The sequence below is a fragment of the Mastigoproctus giganteus genome, chromosome 10, assembly GCF_048544385.1.
Source record: "Mastigoproctus giganteus isolate SK-2022 chromosome 10, ASM4854438v1, whole genome shotgun sequence".
Classification (NCBI taxonomy): domain Eukaryota; kingdom Metazoa; phylum Arthropoda; class Arachnida; order Uropygi; family Thelyphonidae; genus Mastigoproctus; species Mastigoproctus giganteus.
The window spans coordinates 125,951,263-125,976,307 of NC_143584.1; the positions used below are offsets into that span (position 1 = coordinate 125,951,263).

The 25,045-nt window shown below is 36.9% G+C and overlaps 1 protein-coding gene across 1 annotated transcript in view; it reads left to right on the forward strand.

The window, feature by feature from the left end:
• Positions 1-8,433: 8,433 nt before the first annotated feature.
• LOC150079273 (adaptin ear-binding coat-associated protein 1) overlaps positions 8,434-25,045 on the forward strand; it is a 132,195-nt gene continuing 115,583 nt past the window's right edge. The window contains exon 1 of the mRNA XM_090382495.1: positions 8,434-8,635. Within this exon, the coding sequence (XP_090238621.1) occupies positions 8,550-8,635 (86 nt within the window). The 5' untranslated portion in view covers positions 8,434-8,549. The remainder of the gene's footprint in view (positions 8,636-25,045) is intronic.

The window sequence follows — 25,045 nt, forward strand, 5'->3', positions numbered from 1 at the left end:
GGTTACATTTATTACAGGTGAAAAAATGGTTGGAAGGACGGTCCATTACAACTCTTAGCTGGCCAGTAAACAGCCCAGTCCTGAATCCTGTAGAGAACTGTTGCATCTTGTGGAAACTGCAGTTGCCTGAAAGAAACCAAAGACCCTTCGTGAACTTCAGGAAGCCATAATTTGTGTTTGGAACTACGAACTATCAGTTGATTATCTTCAGAAATTGATCTTGTCAATGCCTCGACAGTGTGCTGCTGTCATCAGGGCCAGAGGCGGTTCAACTAAATATTAGTTTGCACCTGATGAACTTTTCATTTTGTTTTCCATTTAAAATGATAAACTGAAGCAAATTGAGGGCTTCTGATAACATTTCAGCCATAATTGTCGTGTTTAGCAAAACTGTTGTGTAAAGGTTGCAAATGCTCATTTTGGAATATTTTGAAGCACCTGTCAAATATTACTTAGCTTTGCTTTAACTATTAATAAATATCTTTTGTTTATATTTCTATTTGTGATGACATCATTGACATCATTAATGTAACATATCATCGCAAAAAAGGGTTAGAAATGTGAAATTCCTAGGTGATGCACTTTCTTTGAAGTAATAAGAGGTATATCGTAAATAAATTAAGCAAATCAGCTTTTAATTAGGCCAACCAATGCTGATACAATAGGACTAACAGAGGCATGATGTCATCCAGAGATAGTGGGATGAAGAATTTCAGTATGGTAGCATAGCATGTTCTGGAAGAATGGGGAGAGTTGTGGTTTTCATTAAAAGCTCTGTGAAAGCCATTAGACTATACCCAGAATCAGATCAAGTTCAGATGGACGCTGAGTCTGTATGGCTGACATGAAGGAAAGATAATAGTTGGAGTATATTTTAGGCGCAATGATTTTGAGGAGTATTAAAAAATTTTCTATAAGCAATTTGAATGAAAACGATTCTTCAGTCTGCTCTTAATTCAATCTAGGAAATCTAGAACCTGATGCAGCTGACACTTTTTAAAATATTTTGTATTGTACAGTTTTTCAATTTTGCATTGTATATTTCTCACTTTTAATTTTTGTGTATAATTCTTAACTTTTGCTTTATTTGTATGTTTTGATTATTATAATCTGTTTTTCTTATTATTTACATAACCTACCTTATCAACCCCTGGCCTTCTGGCCATGAAGGGCTTTTACAACAGTACTGTTCATTTTCTCGTACAATAAATAGTATTTATTTAAGCATTCAAGGTAAAGTTCACCTCAGTCAAGGTTTAAAATAATTCTATGATTTATCCCAAAATCTGCTCTATAGCAGATTTTGCTGTTAGCAAAAGCACAAGGTCTATAATATCCTCGACTTGGTTCTCATCAAGGAACCATGCTGCATCCAAAATTTGACAGTGCAGAACTATTAATGGGTAGTGGCCACAGTGTCATAAAACTGGTAGTGTTCAAGGATATTTCTGTGGTTAAAAGAAAAGTGTCATATTAGGGCCATCTGAAAATTAATACACATGTCCATGGGTATTACGTCCGTAAATTGAGTGTGTTCTCTGGTCGATTCACTGGATGAAAAACCCGAGTTTTCGGAGAAAAGGTAGAGGGCTTCAATTTCAAGAGAGGGAGGAATTGTAATGCACTGAAGTACTTTTTTTATTTATTTATTTTATTTTTTTTTTTTGTCCCTGAACAGGAAAGACAACTACACGATGTTTGATTTCAGTTCATTAAGACAAATATTCAAGGGATTTATCCCGGAAGCTAAAAATGCATTTTCTAAATCAACTGGGAAAAAACATCCCATAGCATTAAAATTAACAAGAAGTGATAAGGATAATTCGGCAGATGATAAATCTATTTCATCTACTTCTGATCCCAGTAGTTCTGACCTGGATAAAAATCCAAATCAAAGCAAACACAGTTGCCAACGCTTTGGCTGATGTACAAGAATTCGTGCAAAATACATCATTCACCGAAGGCTTGGATCTCGGGGAGTCTTTAGATACCTCGGTGGTACTTTCAACAATGACCAAGATTAAACAAGCACTCAGAGAGTTTTTATCTGCAAATAGCAGAAAAGTCACTAGGGCAGCCTCAAACTATATACATCGTTTGTAGTCAGATCTGGAGTCACTTACGAATGCATTATTCATCGACAATGAACGATTAAAAGTAAAAACATCAGAATTACAAATACGCACTGAGATTTTTCACCATCTAATCAAGGACCAACCCAAACAGCATACCTTTGCTGAAGCAGATAGAGGATCAACTGCTGCTGCTGCAGCAGGCATTCAATGTACTGAAAATATTGTACATAAACCTAGAGGCGAAGATAAACAATTACAACATCATTTTTCTCAACTTCCTTTGGACGAAGGTGTTATTCCCCCATCAAAAAATAACTTTAATGACCCTAAAAACATCATTATATTGAGACCGAATGCCGATTCTGAAATTTTATCCAGTCAGGATGTTAGAATTAAAGTGACAGAGGTGTTCGAAAAAGAACATCGAGATATTAAAATCAAAAATATGAGGTTGCTAAGAAACAAAGGTCTCTTAATTGAAACTACTAATCCGATGGATGCAAATAAAATTAGCAAAATGATGTAGCTGACAAATGCAGGTTTGTCTATGGACAAACCACGGTTACTAGACCCCACGGTTTTAATTTACGGTGTGCCGAAGGAATATACAAAGGAGGATATTTCAGAAGATTTGTTTATAAAGAACTTAAAAGATCGTGGGTTTGAACAAGAAGAAGTTAAAAAAGGTACAACGTTCAGATTTAATTCAGGCTCTGGAAATAAAATAACAAACTGGGTAATAGGATTCAACCCCAAAATTTTTAAACGCTTAATACAGAATGATCGTATCTTTCTTGGCTTCACTTCACAGAAATTCCGTCGTTTCACGGTGGTTACTAAATGTTTCCGCTGTCTGGCCTATGGCCATTCAGCTTTGAATTGCACACATAAGACCGTGTTTTGTGGCCACTGTGGAGGGAGTGGACATGTGTTTGCTGAATGCACATACAGGGAAGAACTCCCTGGTTGTGTTAATTGTAAAAGACGCAACAGAGATTATAAGCATTCAGTCCGAGACAATAACTGTCCGGAGAATAAACGAGATGTTGAACTAGTAAACCAGAAAACTCATAATGAATAATACGGCCACTACAAATTTTTCTAATGTTGTAGATGTGAACTTTGAGGGTATAAAAATACTGCAAATAAACTGCCAGCGTTCACAAGTGGTCGTGGATGAAGTAAGAGTGGCGATGATTGAAAATAATTATGATCTTATATGTTTTCAAGAACCTAATTATTCGCCCAAGTAGAGGGCTTGATTCACAGGGTTATGGGATTCCCGTTGTCCCTCAGAATTGTTCATTTTATAGAAACCCCTCCTAAAACTGCAATAGCAATATGCAATCCTGAATTAGTAGTGACAACCATCTCGGGAGAGTGTACAGGCACTGTAACTTGTCTTTTGATCTCGTCTCCAATTATTACTTTTCATCTAGTTTATCTATATTGCCCTCCGTCAGCAGATACTCAAACGTCCTTACATCACCTGGATCATATATGCACAAAATTTGCTTCAGGGAATTTAATTATATGCGCTGATTTAAATTCCAAATCATCTTTTCAGCACAGCAGAATTTCAGACAACAGAGGTTCTGCTGTGGAAGATTTAATATTGTCTTACAATTTAGTAGTTCAAAATTTGCCACACAGACCTTACACATGCTCGTCCTTAAATGGAACATCAAACATTGATGCAACTATCACGTCTGTTAAACTGGGCGGACAGAAAACTAATTGGAATGTTCTACCATCACTCATTAACAGTGACCATAACGCTATAGTATTCAGTATCAAACCCACAGTTAGAAATGCGGATCTACAGCTGGTGGACTTGAGAAGATATTACATGGAAAAATTAAATGGGACAAGTTTAAGAATTTTCTAAATTTGTTCTTTCGTCCTGAGGTGGCTTCTACTTTAAATTCCTTATCTGCCATAGAATATTCAAGCTACGTTCAGTCACACTTATTCCTTGCTATGAGCTACTCTGCTAAACGTAAACAATCCAGATGCCCATCTGTCCCCTGGTGGACTTCGGAACTTACTGCGTTAAGAACCAAAACCACGAATGCTAGGAAAACTTACCAACGAAACAGGCACCTGGCAGACACTGATGTCCAGAGACTGAAACAACAATACAGTGATCTAAGGAAAAGACTACATAAAGCCGTCGCAAATGCAAAAATTGAATGTTGGCAAAACTTTGTTCGTAACACGGGAAACACCGAACCGAGGGGTCTAGTATACAAGATTTCCAGGAACAAGTTAATCTCCGGAGACATATATAACACTGTTATAGTGGACGGACAAGAAACCACCGACTGGTACTCTACTGTTGATACTATTGTAAATAAGCTTTTTCCTCAAGACAATCCTGAGGATAAGGATGATTCTCACGAACAAGCAAAAATTAGGAGAGACAATCAACACTGTATTGGAACGTGTGAAGTCAATCCTTTTACTCTCGTTGAACTAGGAATAGCTGTTTCCAAACTAAACAGTAAAAAATGTCCAGGGATGGATCTGATAGAAAACCAGAAAATAGTCAAATTTTATGATCTATTTCCCAATATCTTCCTCAATCTCATGAACAAGTGTTATATCGAAGAAGTCTTTCAAAGACTGTGGAAGATTGCCCTACTTAAAGTTTTACTTAAGCCTGGGAAGTCGACATCTAATCCCAGGGCATACAGACCAATCTCCCTATTGGCATTTCCCACTTGGGGAAACTTTTTGAACGGCTGCTCTCTCTCCAAGAATACAAAAAACGTTACAGGATAACCATCTATGTTCAATTAATCAGTTCGGGTTTAAAAAATATTCTTCAACAGAAGATGCCATTGCCACCCTCAAGAACTATGTAGAAAACTCCCAAAGCTAAGTACGTGTTGGCAATGTTTATTGACTTTGAGGGGGCTTTTGACTCGGTATGGTGGGAGAGTGCCCTTGTGTCACTGTGCTTGGGAAGATGTGACAACTATACTTATAGAATCATCAAGTCCTACTTCCAAGACAGATCCACTAGAATTTGGGAAAAACACCTAGTGTATTCAGCTACCGTTTCCAGAGGATGCCCTCAGGGGTCGGTACTGGGGCCTCTCCTCTGGAACGCAGCCTTAGATCAGTGGATGACAAAATACTACGAGGAGGCAATGAAAATCGCTTACGCCGACGACTTAATAATTACTGTTGAGGGCCGTTCGAGGAGGATACTCGAGGAAAAAATGCAAATTATATTAAATGATCTATTTTTATGGACCAAACTTAACAAACTAAAAATATTCCCAACAAAGACCAAATTTATGACTTTCAAAGCTCATTTTAACTGTAATCGACCTCCTAAGATCTTGATAGACAACTCTCAAATACCATATGTGTCCCAAAACAAATATTTAGGTATCCTAATCGATGATAAATTAAGCTTTCTGCTACATGTACGTAAACTTAGAGATAAAATAAGGAATTTTACTGCCTCAATAATAAGAATATCAAAGAAAGAATGGGGACTTAGTAAAAGGATCTTGTTTTTATATTATAAAACAATATTTCTGCCAATAGTCTCATATGCGGCAACCATTTGGTATCACAGAGTCATACGGTTAAAATGAAAATTAAACTTATTTCTCTTCAAAGATCCATATCAAACTATATTAAACAACGCATTGCAAGTCTTAGCAGGAACCATTCCCCTGGATCTGTATATCGTATTCAAGGGGATGAGAGGTCGGCTTAGGAAATGTTTGTCGTCGGAACTAATGGGAATAACATCTGATCTAGTGAACGAGGTCAAACAAGAGAAGAAAAGATTGTGAGAACATCTGACATCTGTATGGTAGGATCGGTGGAATGCCAGCGAACATGGAACAGTTACGAGACAATTTATAACCAAAGTGGACTTTGCTGCCGCCAAGGAAATAAATCCTTGGTTCTCCTTCGATGAATACAACGTACTTATTAATGGGACATGGCTCCATCAGAGCCAAGTTACATGAACGTGGACTTGAGCCAGACCCTTACTGCACTTGTGGGGGTGTGGAAACTTGGTCTCATGTTTTATTTGACTGCCCACAGTATCTCCAGGCACGTTTAGAGTTGCTTAGCAGTGTATCGGATCTGACAGAAGATAACGTAAGTCCTTTGGTCGAAAGCTGTAGGAATTTTATTGCTTTACAGACATTTTCAGTGACTGTTTTTAAAAGAAGGCTAGAAATAAGATCCCTTCACCCTCGAGGAAATTAGATGCAGGATGTACAGATGAATTATTAAAGAAACATAAACTAAGAATATTTGTTTAGGTTCTCAGCTGGTTGGAAGTCGCAGATCGGATGCTCTAACGGGAGGATATACAGGGACCCTTAGGTGTTAACAGGATTCTCAAAAAGAATGCTGATTGGTTCTGGGGAATGATATCTGAAATTAAAAACTAAGGAACTAGATGGAAACATAGTTTTCTACCATAACTTCTTCTAAAACTTATGAAGACTTATGAAAACTTACATACATTTGAAAACTACAGGAACTTAATGAAACGTGTTTTTCACAACGAGAACTTTTGTAAGTGATAATACTCCATTTTCTTACCTATGGACTGTCATTAGAATTCCAAATTATACGCAAGTTAGGATTCTCGGGAAAAAGAGAATAATTAGAAGTCTTCAGCAACTAGAAGAGAACCACCTGAAGAAGAGTTTTAAGACTTATGCTGGCATAGAACGGAGAAGACTAGTGGGACTGACTTCTTTCTGAATGAAATCAAACTGGGCAGTTCAACTTGTCCCTTCATTTGAAAATAAGAAAATGTACTGAGAATAACTGAACTGTGGTGAAAAAGACTAAGACTAGGAAATCATGTATATATGTTAATATAATTGTTACAATTGTTTTGCTAGAACATCCTCCTAGCCTTGAAATGGTTGGTCCTGGTGAATTGGGACCAAAATTACATATCTTCTAAGAACAGGAGTGTTTGATCGAGATACTCAGACCATAAATGTATATAACTACTAGTTTTTTTTTTTTTTTTTTTTTTTTGCTGGCTCTCAGGTAAGGGCAACCTGGGAACGAGACTGCAGGTACTTGCCAGTATTGCGCTACGTCTGGCGGGTGCGAGATTTTGGGTGGTAATCACACCTGTACAGGATGACGGTTGACCCAGGCCCGGTGCTAGGGATGGGCACCAGCAACAGCTGCCCATACGTTGGCTTCACCATGGTGGCATAATAACCTGACACAAACGAAACAACACACATTGATATTGCACACATACACTGACGCTTTTCAGGCCCATTATGCAGAGTTTCTGCACCATAACAGAGTTCAAAGGTGGAGATGGGCTAACGCCTAGGAGCCACCCTAGGCGTTAGCCCATCGTACGACGTACGACGGGCTAACGCCTATCGTACGACGCTGTTTGGTATTTTGTACTGACAGCTATGTTGCATAGTGTATATACAAGTTCATCTTGACGGAATTGTAGTCCAGGCCTTCTGAACATATTTTGAGAAGAACAACAATCGCAATCACTGATATGCACGATGATATACGCGATGTGCTGTTCTGTTTACGTTATATGTGTTGAAGACCTTTCCTTCTCTTGACTGATTTTCTCGGAATTTTGGCATGGATGTCCAGAAAACACAAGGGTTTCAAAATCTTTTCTTGTAAAAATACAGTCTTTATAATATATATTCAAGTTTTTTATGGCCATTTTGTCCTTCACTTGCTTTCCACGTTGTATACAGAGGTGTTCAGATGAAAACATCTAAACTCTTTCATACAATAAGTTCTACTAAATGGTATGCTGTTACCTAAATATGTAAAATTCGCCCTCAAAGTTGATACAATCAGCTTCCTGAATTCAAATCCCTTCACGGACGCGAAGAAATTTTTTTACCCTTTTTCGCAACGTGACTGAGTTAGTTGGGCTCTGTAGAGGATCCCACGGTTTTTCTCCCTGAAACGTCAATTTTTTGTCGAAAATATATGCAAATCGGAACACAAGCAATGTACAGACATTTACCCCGGGGGGCTCACATCTGGTGAGTATGGGCTTAGCAAACCCAGGGTCCTGAGCTGGATAGCATCGTTATTTTTTTTTGGCGCAGCATAAGCCACAGGCTTCCTTGTACTATATGGCTAATAATAATAATAATTGTATATACGGACGGAGAAGTCACTGATGTGTCTAAAACCCTGCTACAAGGACAAAAACGGAAAAGATAATCACTTAATTACCCAGCTGTATTTTTTCGTAAAAAAGTTTGGAATGTGTTGAAAATTATTTATCATTGTTTTGCTTTATATTTGCTAATATTCGAAGGCAAAGAGGAAAATAATTTGGGGTGGATCTTTTCCGATAAATCAGGAAGAGGTTTTTCCCTGCTCACCTTGCCGATATCAGCGTGGAGTTTTCGGGCAATGTGACGTCGGTCACAAAACTGGCCTTTCGCTGTTATTAGATTTGACAATATCATGGAGGAATACGAAAGTATCTTGTTAGTGAAACCTGAAGTATTTGTGTATAAAATTCCTCCTCGAGCCACAAATCGAGGTTACAGGTAATTTTGGTTATGTCTGCCAAAACTCTTTGTAATATTTATTAAAAAATACATACAAGTGTACGCCAGAATTTCTCTTTCGTTTGGGCTTATTGCCCGGTCGATTTTCTTTATTTATTTTTTCATTACCGTTATTCGCCGTTCTCCGAGAAATAATATCGATTCAGAAATTATATCACTATTGTATAAATAAAACAAACCAAGTTCTTTAAGAAATAGTCTTTGTTTTAGATAATTTTAAATCGTTTTAAGCAGCATTGTTTACTATGAATTTCCTCTTGGACTGTTTTCAGTTTCTCTTTTTTTAGTGTCATTGTACAGAAGATTTGTCATTATTATACGGTACATTATATTTTGGCGGAGGTCAAGTTTTCATAAAATCATCCTAATATTTTTAGACGGTGGAAAGCGATATATTTAAAAATATGCATATACATTTTTGTAATAATTTACAGTGCAGTTGGTGGGCGGGTATTGTAGGTGTGTTGCATTTTTTTTTTACGTAGAGTTTGTTGGGCCATAGTTTCTATGTGAGGAGCAGTTGTATTTTTTTTTTTTTTAAATTAACTTGTTGGAATCGGTGCTACAGACATATTTTTTTCGTTTCATGAGGGAATAGAAATTGCAATGCCGTTATATATAAACAATTAATTAAATCATTTATTTATAATATTTAATTTTGTTCTAAGTATTATTAGCTGTTCGAAATTAATTAAATATGGCAATTTTTTTGTTTTTTACCATAATACAGTTAGGGATGGAATTGTATTATGGCTTTTTTTTTACCTCATTTGATTTTTGCACAGTAATAGTTAATGAACAGTGAAGAACAAAAAGGTCAGAATTATAGCCAAACGAAATTCATAATGGACTTCTCAACTATATTCAGTTTTATAAGGGTAAACTAACTTATGACTGTCTCTAAGTACTTAGATTAATAATTTTCACATTAAAGGCTAACAGTCCTTCCAAGAATGCCCTCACCCCTGTGATCCTAGTTTTTCACCACCATGATGAGTAAATAAAATTGCCCCCTCCCAAAATTGGCATTCTTGGTTTGAGAACCATTGCATTAGACTGCCGATGTTGAAATGGGGGAGGTGCATCTGTAATTCTGTGTATTTATATATATATATACATGCTGATATTCAAATGTTAAATTACTTGTAAAATTTTTAACTCTGGGTAGCAAGATTTGGGGTGGTACTATGTCATGGGCCACAGCAGATACTGACATAGTACTCCTGCAGCAGTCAATGTGTATTATATCTGTAGGAGTGTGTTCAGGCTGGTTTACATGTTAGGAATAATTTGGAAGGTTGGGGATAAACTGTACACTTTGTGCCAGAGATAGGCCAGCTGCATCCTTGGTTGAGGAGGCAGTCAAGAATTCCTCTGCTGATATAAATTCTTGGTATAAAGTTGCCCAAAATTAAGTCACATTATTACCAGCACATGTAAATATTAGTTTCTAGGTTGGAAGGGGGGATACTTGTTGTAGTAGGGTTCTAGTAGCATCAGTAACTAAAGCCATATTTTTCCGAGGGACTAATTGCATAGGAGAGCGAGAGAGATCTAGAAAAACCATTATGTAGAAAATTCCCCTTCTGTCATGTGATGAAATGAAAAAAGCTCTTTTCCATCTTTGTTAGTGCTGACTTCCCAAAGCAGCCGATATCAGTTAAACTCATGCTTGATATGGGATTCCATTGATAATTAAACTCGGTGGAAATTAAAAACGTTTAAAGAAATTTAAGTGGTACTGTTATCCACTGTGTAAGTTAAATTAATTATAAATGATAAATTAATTATTACCAGCATATCAAAGTAACACAAATTGAAAAACCCAGAGTGATGATAAAATATTGGGTCATTCCTCAAGTTATAAATGCCTTACTTACACTCATCAAGTAAACAAAAGAAGCTCCATGAGATAAATATTTTTTTCACAAATGAATGATCTTCAGATATTTTATTTTTTCCCTAATAATATATATAAATAATATAAACCATGTAATGCATGGAAGCCTTAAGCTTTTGCTGTGTCAGCAAAAAAATAATTAATTAAATAAAATGCCTAAATAAATAAATTTGACTTCCTCATGTTGGTATCTATCCAGCTGATATTTGAATTTCTTCAAGCTGTCAGCCTTAACCACCTGTGGAGGCAGCTTATTCCAGTAATTAACAACTCACTGGCTAAAAGAAAACTTCCTGCAATCCAATATAAACCTTGTTTTGTAATTTGAATTTATGGACCCTAGTTCTGGAATCGTAACAGAAGATTTTATCCCCATTTTTCTCTCCCTTTCAACCTTTCAGAGCCTTAAAAGCCTCAGTGAAGTCTTCTCCCAAGTGCCTAGTTTCCAAGCTTTGTAAATCACATATTTAAAGCCTACAATATGTCCAGACAAAGAAACCCGATGTATTTTTTTTTTATTTTTTATTTTTTTTAGTTGCAGTCTGCTTTTGTTGTGCTCGTGCTGCTTTTGATAAGAATGATCACTCCCCTCCATCTTCCCTGGCCTCCCTAAATATATTGTACATAACTTATCCTTATTTCCAGATGGCACCACGTTTCTGTGTTACATTAGTATCAGTTTCCTAATTAGGACTTCAAATTCGCTAATTTTATTGACGACACTCCTGAACATTACTATACACAAGACTAAGTGTTCTTATATAGTAAACTACCCTGATGCTCCCCTAAAAGTTATTTAAGCTTGTTTCCCTAGCGTTAGCATCCTGTTCATTTGAAATTTTGCTAATCTTGAAGCATTTTGTCAATATCAGTTGTTGCGGCAATATACGAGAAGCACACAAGCATTACTTTAACCCATACATCAGGTAAACATGTATGTATATTACCTCCCCCCCCATACTAGTCTGCATGGGTGGAATAGTGATTATAATCATTCTCCTTCCCACACCAGGTGGAAAAGGCCCAGGTTTCAATCCCATCAGTGATGCAAGGAACTTATGGGCTTTTTCACTCTGGCTGAGTGAAAATATGATATGTGACAAAGAAATAGTAACAACAGGTACTTGATGCCTTGAACTTCATCAGTCAATTATTTTGGAAGAAAAGGCATGAAATGTGTAAAACGAGGAACTAAAAATTTTTATTCTTTTAATTCTGACATTATTGTATAATAAAATAAAAAAATCTATAAATAAAAAATATAAATAAAAATATCTATTATTGTATAATAAGATAAAAAATATTTCTCAATGAACTGTGCAGCCAAATTTTGGAGTAGTGATCTGGCTCAAAAAAAGATGGAAATTGAAACTATGGAAGGTTACATAGCAGCAGGTGTTTTTTAATGTTTCTGGTGCCACAAAGATTTTTTTCAGTTTGACTTTTCTGATTAAAAAATAATTATGCAGATTTGAAGTGAATATCATATTAGAGGAATACTAATTTACTCTGAAGTAATTCTAGTAGATATTTAAATTCATAAATTTTAGTGTTTTTGGTATATCAAAGAACCAAACATGCTAACTAGATGGTTAATAAATCCCACTGCTCTAGAAGAGCAGATCTTGCTGCATGGAAGGTTCTGGGGAAGGTCAACCTGCTCCAGCTTGTTAATCCAGTTTTATGGATTTAAAGTTTATTGATAAACTATTTGAAGACTCTTTAAATCATAATGGTCACTCCAAAATTTATCTAGCTTGTTATTAAAGAAACAATATAGCATATGTATACAGAAGTGCCAGTTATAGTGATCACTCATTTGAATCAGCTGCATTATAGAATCAAATTTCAAAAAACCGATTCAAATCAATAAAATGCACTATTTCATAAAATTTCATATACACTATTCAATAAAATGCACTAAACTTTCATTGTTTATTAGAATTGCATTTTCGGTTATAAGAATCAATTTTGAATGTCCCAGATATTTTTCTCAAGTACGTTTCTGGAGGTCACATAGAGGTCACAACCATAATACAAAAGCCATTTTCAGTTTCCGGTTTATTGGGCTTTTCTGTTAGTGCAATAAACTGGTAGTAAACTCGATCTTATTGATTGACGCTTATCTTTTTTATTGTTTTAAATTTTACTACCCAAAAAAAAAAAAAAAAAAATGTCAGTGAAAAGAAAGAGAGTGAATTTGAGTGTAAAAGATAAGTCATGAATTATGGAAAGCTATGATAAATTAAACTTAGACAATATGTCTCAAAGGTTAGTGGCAGTAAAATTAAGAGTGCCTCGGTCATCATTATCAAAATTATTAAAAACTTCACACATTAAACACTAATGTGATTAGTGAAACCAGAAAAAGGAAGCATGAAGGGAAATGCCAAACAATAGATGAAGCTTTGTTAGTTTGGCTCAAACAGGCCAGATCATTTAATGCACCAATCAATCATAGCATTCCTCAAGGTTCAGTGTTGTTCCTCAAGGTTCAGTGTTGGGTCCGTTGTTGTTTTCGGTGTTTATGAATGATATTGATGATGGGATATCAAGTTTAATGTCCAAGTTTGCAGATGATACAAAGGTTGGCAGGGTCGTCAAGGACACTACTGACGCTATGCTGCTGCAACAGGATCTGGAAAGGTTGAACAGATGGGCTGAGAGGTGGCAAATGAAGTTTAACATTGACAAATGTAAAGTACTGCATATGGGAAACAGTAACCCCAGAGCAACGTATCAACTCTGCGGTACCACACTGACAGTGGTGGAGAATGAAAAGGACCTGGGGGTAATTGTGCAGGGAGATATGAAGTTCTCTGAGCAGTGCAGACGAGCTGCAAGAGTAGCTCATGGTGTCTTGTCAATGATATACAGGAATTTTTCTAGCAGGGATAAGGAGGTGATTATTCCCTTGTATAAGGCAATGGTTAGGCCACATCTTGAGTACTGTATACAGGTCTGGAGGCCTCATTTCAAGAAGGATGTAGAGCTGCTGGAACGGGTACAGAGAAGGGCAACAAGATTAGTAAATGGAACAAAGGGTTGCTCTTACGAAGAAAGGCTTAAGTTTTGCAAATTACAGAGTCTGGAGACTAGGCACCGGCGAGGTGATCTGATAGAGGTGTATAAGGCCTTGAATGGTTTGAGCATGCTCAATGCCAATGGGATTCTTCATCTTTCTCAGAATAATCACCTCAGAGGGCATAAATTCAAATTGAGGAAGGACGGATGTCGGATAGATGTGCGGAAATTTGCCTTTGGCCAGCGGGTGGTTGGTTGGTGGAACCGACTTCCATCACTTGTTGTTGAAGTTGATAGCCTAAACAAATTTAAAGCTCAACTGGACAGGTATTTCGAACGAACGGAGGGGTGAAATGGGAGAGGGTTTTTTTTTTTTCTTTTTTTTTTTTTTTTGGGCTGATGCTGAATAAGCTTGCTTTCTTGCATCGTATGCCTCTACTAATGCTAATGCTAATGCTAATTCTCCTTCAAAATAACTAATGATTTTTGCTAGAAAACTACACAACGAGTTCAAGGCAATGGATGGATGGCCGACAAGATGGAAGGTGAAGCATGATATTGTTTACAAAAAACTTCACAGAGAAAAACAGGATACTGATAGTTCTGCTGCTGCTGACAACTGGTTGAAAATCTCATGGCAAACTGTGTTAAGCACTTATAATTTTGAAGGCATTTTTAATACAGATGAAACAGGATTGTACTACAGGGCTACTCTAGACCATTGCATGATTTTTAAAAATTGCCCCGTGGGAAAAAAGCTCAAAGACAGGATTACGGTTATTTTAACATGCAACTTGATGGGAACAATCAAGATATGAAGCTTAGTTATAGGCAAGAGTGAATCGCCTAGATGTTTTAAAATAGTAAAACAGCTGCCTGTTGAATATGCCGACGCTTGGATGACAGTTTTTTATTTATTTATTTTTTTATGAAAACCCCAAACACAGGAGATATTAGAACCTATAGTACTTGGTACTGTGCTTGGGTTGGAGGTTGAGAAGATGAAAGAAGATATTTGTTGACGTTAGACTTGAACTTCTGTAGACTGTAATTTTCAGGAAATACGTATAAAAGAAGATTGTTCCAGAAAACAGCAGTTGAAAGAATAAACGAGGAAGATGAAAAGTTGGTTCTGTGAGTTTGAAGTTGGACAGTAAATGGATGTTGGCTGGTGGTGGCACGTGTTCGGATTCTCTTTAAAGAGAGAGTGGGAATTATAGGAGCCAATTCAGAAGAACAGTGCCCATGGAAGTATCTGTAGAGAAGGCATGCAGCAGAAACAGTGCGTCTATGAGACAGAGTGGAGAGACTGTTAGAGAGGAGTCATTAATTAACCTAATTGCCCTGTTCTGAATGGAATCTAGAAGCCTGAGAGAGGTTTTGGGGGCACTGCCCCAGATGTGGGAAAAATATTCCGTGGTGGAGCAGATTTGCAATTTGTACAGAGTAAACAGCTGTTTGGAAGAAAAGTAATGCCAAGAGCAAAACAGAAAACGAAGTTTTTTTTTTTAGATGCAAAGGAAGCAATATTTGTAATGTGCTTGTGCCAAGAGAGATTAAAAGTCAGGGTAATCCCCAAAAGAGATATATCATCGTGCCTAGAAATCGGAGTGTCACCAAAGATAAGCATAGGAGCAGACGAATCCTTTTTGTGAGATTATTATTATTATTAGCTATATGGCGCAAGGAAGCCTGAGGCTTATGCTGCACCAGCCAAAAAAAAATTTCTGAGTTACCCTGAGAGAGAGAACAATAGTCAAAAGTAGAAGGAAATCACCAAGAAAGAAAAGAATGATGATATCCAGCTCAGGACCCTGGGTGTGCCAAGCCCATGCTCACCAGATGTAACCCCTGGGGTATAAGACAAGACTGAGTTTTAGAAGGACTGAAATCATCCAAGTTGTCTTTGCCCTACTGGAGAATTACGTGAAGATCGGCATTTAAGGAATTGGTAGCGGATATTCGAAAAGTTGAAGCTGACTGAGCAGGGCAAGGTTTCTCAAAATGGAAAGTGGAATACAATGTGCTATCATCGGCAAGACTGTGGATAGGATTTTCTGTCAATGGAAGAAGGGCATTAATATGCAAGAAGAAAAGAGTGGGGGAAGGAACTGAACCTTGGGGGACACCAGCATTAGTGGAGAAGTTAGAAGACAGAGCCATCTACCATCACCCTCAGTGAACAACCAGAGAGAAAAGTGGATAACCAATTACAAAAAACAGTTGGCAAACCATAAGATGGAATCTTGTTTAGAAGACCTTTATGCCAAACACAATCAAAAGCCTTTGAGATGTCAAGAGCAACTGCTTGTGTTTCACCAAACTTTTCCATTGAATTTGTCCATAAATGGGTAACATAAGCCAGAATATCACCAGTGGATCGACACTGACGGAATCCATACTGGCAATCGTTGATCAGACAGAAGGTTTCTAAGTAGTTTAAGAGTTGACGGTTAATTGATTTCTCCATTACTTTAGAAAGAGTAGAAGTAATTGCAATGGGACGATAATTGGATGGGAGGGATTTGTCACCCTTTTTAGGAACTGGCTGGATATGAGCAAATTTCCAAGCAGAAGGAAAATCACCTTTGGAATAAGAAACTGAAAAAAGGTGGCAAAGAAAAGGGATAAGTTCTGGAGCACAGGTTTTGAGAACAAGTGGAGAAATATCATCAGGACCTGGAGCTTTCTTAGCATTGAGATTCGCCGAAATCCTTCTGACATCCTTTTGACAGAAGACCACAGGAGGCATTGAATGGAGCATGCTAGGAAGGGTGGGAGGTGTTTTACCAAGATCATTAATACACGAGTTGGAAGAAAAATGGGATTCTAGGAGGTCAGCTTTATCCTTGGCTGAAGTGACAACAGAACCATCTGGTTTTGACAGAGGTGGGAGCAGAGATGGGCAAAAGTTGCGGCCAGTAGCTTTGGCAAGAGACCAGAATGCTCAGCTACCATTAGGGCAAGAAGCAAGTTTTCTACTCTTTGATGATATCTTCGTAAATGGGATTTGCGATTGGATAAGAAAAACAAAAAAATTGCATTGGTTTTGGACAACTGCCCAGCTCATCCAAAGTTGACTTTCAAAAACATTGAATTAGTTTTTCTACCTTCAATACCACATCACTGATTCAACCTCTCGACCAGGGAATAATAGAAACCTTCAAGTCCTTTTATAGATTGGATATGAGGCGAAGAATCATCTAGTCTATAGATGAAGGTTTGGGAACATCATCTGATATCACAAAGCAGGAACTGTTTTAGATGCACTTCATATGACAATGATTGCCTGGAATAAAGTGTCTGAAACCTGCATTAGCAACTGTTTCAAAAAGTGTGTGTTAATTATTCATGATGGTCAACTAATACACGATACTGATCATGTTGAAAAGCCTGAAGACATGAGCGAACAGGAGTTTAATGATTGAGTGGACATAGATGATGAGCTACAAATTACTACAACTTTTAACAGAAGAAGAAATTGCCCAATCTGCTACTGATAATTTTGGCAATGCAGAGGAGGAAAATGAAGATGAAACCGAATGAATTCTAGTTACAAAACGGCAAACTCGTGAAGCTATAGCCAACCTGAGGAGAGCATTGGAAGAAACTGGTGCAAGTGATTGTGAATATAGACTATTGTACAATATTGAAAAATCTATAAATAGACTTTGTAGTGATAATATAAAGTAATCTAAAATAAGTTACTATTTTATTTTAAATTATAATCATATTACAAAGTGTCATGTGTAATGTACATATTAAACATAACACTTTGCTGTGTATGTAAGTATAAATTTATTTTTATTTTGCTAACGTGTGGATAATATTCTTCTGATTTTCATGTATCATTTAATTGTTAATAAACCTTTCGTAATAAAGTGTAAATTTGTGCTTTATATTTTTATTGCCTCTGGATTTGTCGATTTTCACTTATTAGAATCGCCATTTATTAGAATGAAAATTCAGTTTGCAAACGATCACTATAACCAGCGTTTGCTATATACACACACACACACACACTGGTATTCAAAGAAAGTGCATCTCCTAGGAATTTCACATTTCTAACCCGTTTTCACAATGTTTTATTACATTAATGACTAGCTATATAATATCGGTGTAAATACACCATAGTTAACCCATAGATTTGAGCTACGATTGTAGCGTAGAAGGCATCGAATTTATTGTATCTCATAATGTGGTTGCCTTCACAAATTACTTCAAATAAATAACGCTTCTCTAGTAGAGAAGGCTACTGTTATTTATTTTCAGCGTACCACCACCCAGACGATCGTTTCGAAGCTTTTTGGCTTCGTCATCAGTGGGTGGGTAGGTAATACAATAAGCCATCTCAGTTGCGAAGTTATATCCACATTATGAGAGATATCAGAAGGGTGTGGTGGTAATGTATTTGGAAAATTAAATGCACTAGGCATAATCCTTATGGGTTTTGATAATTAACTATATAATATCGGTGTAAATACACCATGGTTAACCCATAGATTTGAGCTATGATTGTAGCGTAGAAGGTATCTTGTAGCTATCTTGTTGTGAAGTAGTAGTATCAATAGTAGCTATCTTGTTGTGAAGGCAACCACATTATGAGATACAATTAAAACGATGCCTTCTACGCTACAATCGTAGCTCAAATCTATGGGTTAACTATGGTGTATTTACACCGATATTATATAGTTAATTATCAAAACCCATAAGGATTATGCCTAGTGCATTTAATTTTCCAAATACATTAATGACTAGCATATCACAAATAGAAATATAAACAAAAGATATTTATTTATAGTTAAGGCAAAGCTAAGTAATATTTGACAGGTGCTCTCAAAATATTCCAAAATGAGCATTTGCAACCTTTATACAACAGTTTTGGAAAATATGACAATTATGGCTGAAATGTTATCAGAAGCCCTCAGTTTGCTTCAGTTTATCATTTTAAATGGAAAACAAAATGAAAAGTTCACCAGGTGCAAACTAATATTTAGTTGAACTGCCTCCGGCCCTGATGACAGCAGTACGTCGTCGAGGCGTCTTCTGACTGTTACTGCACTTGCTACCACTCCTGTATATTCTTCCCATTCTCTTTTCAGTTCAGACGAAGAAGCTTTATGGTTTTTAAGGCATAAGCGCTTCAAAACATGGTCCTGTTTTGCCGTGGAGACTCGTTTGTGTGTGGTTCCTTTTTTCCTATCAGTAGAACCAGTATTCTTGAGTTTGGAAATAAATCTACTCACTGTCGACTGATTACAAGACACCATAAGCAATATGATGGGAAGAATGCCCTCACATAAAGCAACAATAGCATTCTTTCTTCATGGTGTCAGTTGCTCACCATCATTTTTATGACGGTGAGCAACTGACGATTGCTCACTGTCAGTTGCTCACATAACTCACCATCCTGACACAAGCAAGGAATGATTGCAATTCTTGCAGTGCATGCTTATATAGCTGAAAGTAACAGCTGATGCAATATTATGTTATCACCTACGCATGTCAATCTTATCTGATGCAATCTATAAGAAATAATTGCCATATGCTTATTTATTCGGATGACAATTACAATATTAAGGGGTGATGCACTTTCTTTGAAAACCAGCGTATATACACCAAGTGCCGGTATGCTGTATAATATATATATTTCCCCCCCCCATCTCAGTATATCCCCTCAAGTTCAGTGTTATGTCCTTTGTTTTTAGGGCAAAGAGAAAATTTAAAAAAAGTAGTCTTGTTTTGGTCTCAAACAAAGCAATTTACAGTTTCCTTGAAGTCATTGTTTAAATCAATGCCCAGCAAGTGTTTCTTCAGATATCTGGAAAGGATGATGATCACTGGGAGCCAAGTCTTGACTTGTAGGGTGGGAGGTTTAACTCTAGAAATCTGAAATCTTTCAGAGAAGCGTTTTCTCTTTTGGGACTTGTGTATAGGAGCATTGTGAAAAAAGAAGCAAGGTAGCTTTGTCAGTTATAATTATAATGCAAGTTATAATTTAACTTGCATATATTAATATTGTTCAATATTAAATTCAGTATGAATTCATTCAAATGGTTACTAAAAAATTCATTTTTTTGGTATCTATTTCTAATGGATAAATTCATTTTATACAGTTTATTCCAATTTCTACATCTTGTTCACATATATTGTACTTAGTGTGCCATAAAAGATTGCGACTTATGGAGGTCATCAGAGAAACAAATCTTCCAATATGTTCAATTTACAAAGAGAAAGAATTTGAGCTGATTGGTATTCATTGTTATGAATGAACAAATTATACTTTTTTAGAGCTTGTTAGGTTTAAACTGAAGAATGTTTTTGACTGACTGTTTTCCATTAGTTTTCTCAGCGACTGAATGAAGATTTCTGATTAATTTGATTTTGTGGTGCATCAGAATGGCACTTATGGTTCACAGGCAAAATTTTGAATGATTTAAATATGTGCAGGCTTCTAAAATTTTTCTGATAAGTACTATTCTCTGTTAGTATTAGCAACATGATGATAGAAAGCAAAGCTTATACAGACCAGCCAGAAGAAAACTGTTACAACAACTTTAAAAACTGTTAATGGACATGTCAAAACTGTTACAGTAGCAGGCACAATAATGTAGCTGCTATTGTAACAGTTAGAAGGTTAAATTAATTCTAACTACCCACCTCCACAAAATTAGGTGAAAGATTGTGAGCTTCACTGATACATCCAGATTAGAATAATTGGCTGATGGCCTTTCATTTGTAGTCTGTATGGCTAGGGTCAAAAAAGCTTACAGCTTTTGTGTCCCTGTTTTAGTACATCCGATACAGGGTGTGGCTATTAAATAACAAGACTGTGCACACAGCCACTACACACCAAGTGCCACCTGTAAAACAAAGGCATAGTACATGACCTTGAAATTTACCTAGTTGTCTGCCAAGTCACTTTCAAACATGCTAATTTGCTTTACAGTGAGAAAGGTTTTCATTACTTTGTGTTTTTCTAGTTTTCCAGAGAAATGACATATAAAAGAATCAATTAATGAATCAACCTCAAATTTTAACAAAACTAAAGGAAACAGCAACTGAGAGTTATGGGTTGCCATATCAGGTTTATGGGGAACCTACTCTGTCAAGAGATTGTGTTTGAATGGCATAAAAGATTTTTAGAAGGAAGAGAGAATGTGAAATACAATAAATTATCAGTCCATCTAGTATCCAAGACAACTGATGAAAAACTTTGACTGCATAAGGACATTGATTAGAAATGATTGTCGTTTAAGCAGTAGAATGGGGTGAAGGTAAAGAAAGCCAACATGAGACCACCACAGAAAAATTCGAAAAAATTTTAGCAGTTAAATGCATTACCTGGTACCACAGCTTCTCCCTACATTCTTGGGAAACAGATGGTGCATGTTTTTGGTAATGGCAGAAGTCGGTAACGATGTATTGATTAGTTTTTTCTCATTATTAGAAGTTGTTTTCGTATCAGGTTAAAACAGCAGGAGGGGGGGGGAATAAACACCCTAAGACTAAGGCAGTCATTCACACATGAGTTATTCAAGGAGAGGAATGCCAGAAGTTTATCAAACCCAAACGGGAGATAAGTGATTTTGTAATAATTGAGAGCAAAGTGGAGGAGAAATTGTTGAAGTTGAACATAAAAAAAGGCACCTGGGACAGATGGAATCTATCCAAATATAATGGAGGCAGCAAGGAAGTAAGCAAACCCTTAGCCATAATTATGAGAGCATTCTTAGAGTCAGGGGAGGTCCCCATGGACTGGAGTAGTGCAAATGTATCCCCACTTCACAAAGGTGGTTCAAAGGGTGACACAAATAATTATAGACCTGTTAGTTTAACTTCTGTTCTGGGAAAAATAATGGAGTCACTAGTTAAAGAGGTGATACAGGATCACCTAGACAAGACAGCAGTAATAGTTCAGACACAACATGGGTTTGTTAAGGGAAGGTCTTGTCTGACCAGTTTGATTGGATGACCACTATGATGTAGTCACAAAGTTGCATCCAGTTGCTTTGTGACCACTATGTGGTCACAAAGCAACTGGATACAAAAAATAATTTTGATATATACTTGGATTTCAGAAAAGCTTTTGATACTGTTGCACATGGAAGATTGCTGTACAAATTGGAGCGGTATGGCATTAAGGGCAAGTTACTGCAATGGATAAAGGGATGGTTGAGTGGGAGACAGCAGTGTGGTAATAAATGGACACTGCTCTATGTGGACTAATGTTATTAGCGGTGTCCCCCAGGGTTCAGTGCTTGGCCCATTGTTGTTTTGTGTATTTATCAACGATATCGATGAAGGTATATCAGGCTTAATGTCCAAGTTTGCAATTGATACAAAGGTTGGCAGGCTTCTTAATGACATTAAAGACAGTATGCTACTATAAAAGGATCTAGAAAAGTTAGGAAGATGGGCTGAGAAGCGGCAATGACATTTAACATTGACAAATGCAAAGTACTGCATATGGGTAGCAGTAACCCAAGAGAAATGTACCAACTGTGTGGTACTACGCTCGGAGCTAGAGAATGAAAAAGACCTGGGGTAATTGTGCAGTCAGATATGAAGTTTGCTGAGCAGTGCAGACAGGCTGCCAGAGTAGGTAATGGAGTTTTGTCAATGATATATAGGAATTTTGCTAGCAGAGACAAGAAGGTGATTATTCCCTTGTATAAGGCAGTGGTCAGGCCACACCTTGAGTACTGTACACAGGTCTGGAGGCCTCATTTTAGGATGGATGTAGAGTTGTTATAACAAGTACCGAGAAAAGCAACAAGATTGGTGAGAGCAACAAAGAGGTGCGTTTACGATGAAAGACTCAAGTTCTGCAAGTTGCAGCATCTTGATACTAGGAACTTGCTAGGTGATCTGATCGAGGTGTATAAGGCCTTGAATGGGTTGAGCAGGCTCAATGCTGACAGGATACTTCCCCTTGCTGAGATTAAGAATCTGAGGGGGCCTAGATTCAAATTGAGGAAAGACAGTTGTAGAATAGATGTGTGGAAGTTTGCCTTTAGCCAGTGGGTAGTTGATTGCTGGAACAGACTTCCATCTATTGTTGTGGAAGTTGATAGCTTAAATAAATTTAAGGCTGAACTTGACAAACATTTGGAGTAACCGGATCGGTGAAATGGGAAGGGTTTTTTTTTTTTTTTTTTTTTTTCCTTTGGCTGATGTTGTATAAGCTTGTTTTCTTGCATCATATGCCTCAGCTAATGCTAACTGACTCCTTTATGTTAATCATACAAATCAGCAATGTTAATTTTTCCTTCTCTGACTTATGGTTAACCTTTGAATCCTTCTCCATTTTAGTTAGCAAGCCAGTGAATGTTCCTTTTGGCATAAAAGACGAAAGTACACTTTGGTCAGTGGTTGCAAAGGTGGTGATGTATTTTGTGGCAAGAATAAAATTTCGAAAGTTGGATTTTTAAACATTAGATTCTTTGGATGTCTTGGAACATTATCAGTTATAAGAACTTAATCGCAATGATTTTGAAATTAAGTAAAGTTTTGTTTCATGTAGAAAGCAGTCACAGAACCCTTCTGTAAAAAGGGAAGCTGTTATTCAGGCCTTTTGATTTTCTTTCCAGTAAATTGGCAGCTGTTTTTTAAGCTTCCCATTTAATGTGCATGGATTCGGTGATTTGTAAACAACCATTAGTTGGATTATTTTGCTGCTTGCATTAACACAAACCCCCAAATTCACCCACAAGCTATAAGTGGGAGTTTTAAAAGTTTTTTTTTTTTTTAAATTTTCAAACCTGCATTTGCTGGCTAAAAAACTTCAGATTCACTAAAGTATGCATATAGTTTTTTTGCTTTTTCACATACCATAAGTGAGCTTAACGGAACTTTTTTTTGTGTTTGATCTTCAATCCAAATATTTAATGCTTTTTCCCTTTTTTTATCGCGTGTTGTGTTACTTATTTTTGTTGTTATAGATGTAATCTCAGAAACACTGTGTCGATTTTTTAACAATTCCATTTTTTGCTAAAATTCATTTTCTACGAAAATTAGTTTTAGCAAAGTAAAAATGAGATAGATGCTCACTCCCACTGCAAATGTATAACAAACTGACAATTTCACACTTGATCAACATTAGCAAATGCACATGATGCAAGAAAGCAAGCTTATATAGCATCACCCCAAAAAAAAAAAAAAAAAAAAAAACCCTTATTTCACCCATCCACTCGCTCCAAATGTTTGTCAAGTTCTGCCTTGAATCTATTTAAGCTATCAACTTCTACAATGACAGATGGAAGTTTGTTCCACCAATCAACCATCTGCTGGCTAAAGGCAAACTTCCGCACATCTATCCTACAACTGTCTTTCCTCAGTTTAAATCTATGCCTCCTCAGGTTCTTAATCTGAGCAAGCGGAGGTATCCTGTCAGCATTGAGCCTGCTCAAACCATTCAACACCTCGATCAGATCACCTCGCCGGTTCCTAGTATCAAGATGCTGCAACTTTCAAAACTTGAGTCTTTCATCGTAAGCGCACCTCTTTGTTGCTCTCACCAATCTTGTTGCCTTTTTCGATACTTGTTATAACAATTCTACAGCCTTCCTAAAATGAGGCCTCCAGACCTATATATAGTACTCAAGGTGTGGCCTGACCATTGCCTTATACAAGGGGATAATCACCTCCTTATCCCTGCTAGAAAAATTCCTGTATATCATTGACAAGACACCATGAGCTACTCTTGCAGCCAGTCTGCACTGCTAAAAAAACTTCATATCTGCCTGCACAATTACCCCCAGGTCCTTTTCATTCTCTACCACTGTCAGTATGGTACCACAGACTTGATACGTTACTCTGGGATTATTGCTTCCCATATGTAGTACTTTACATTTGTCAATGTTAAACTTCATTTGCCACCTCTCAGCCTATTTGCTCAACTTTTCTAGATCCTGTTGCAGCAGTGTACTGTCATTAGTGTCATTAACAACTCTGCCAACCTTTGTATCGTCTGCAAACTTGGACATTAAGCCTGATATACCATCATCAATATCATTTACAAATACAGAAAACAGTGGACCAACACTGAACCCCAAGGGACTCCACTAATAACATTAGTCCACGTCCATTGATTACCACTCTCTGTCTTCTCCCCTCAACCATCCCTTTATCCATAGCAGCAATTTGCCTTCAATGCCACACTGCTCCAATTTGTTCAGCAGTCTTCCATATGCAACAGTATCAAAGGCTTTTCTAAGGTCCAAATATATGATATCAAAGTTATTCTTTGCATCCAGTTCCTTTGTGACTACATCATAGTATCCAATCAAATTAATCAGACAAGACTTCTCCTTAACAAACCCATGCTGTGTCCCAGCTATAACTGAAGTCTTGTCTAGATGATCCTGCAATGCTTCTTTAACCAGTGCCTCTATTAATTTCCCTAGAACAGAAGTTAAACTAACAGGTCTGTAATTACCTGTGTCTCCCTTTGATCCTCCTTT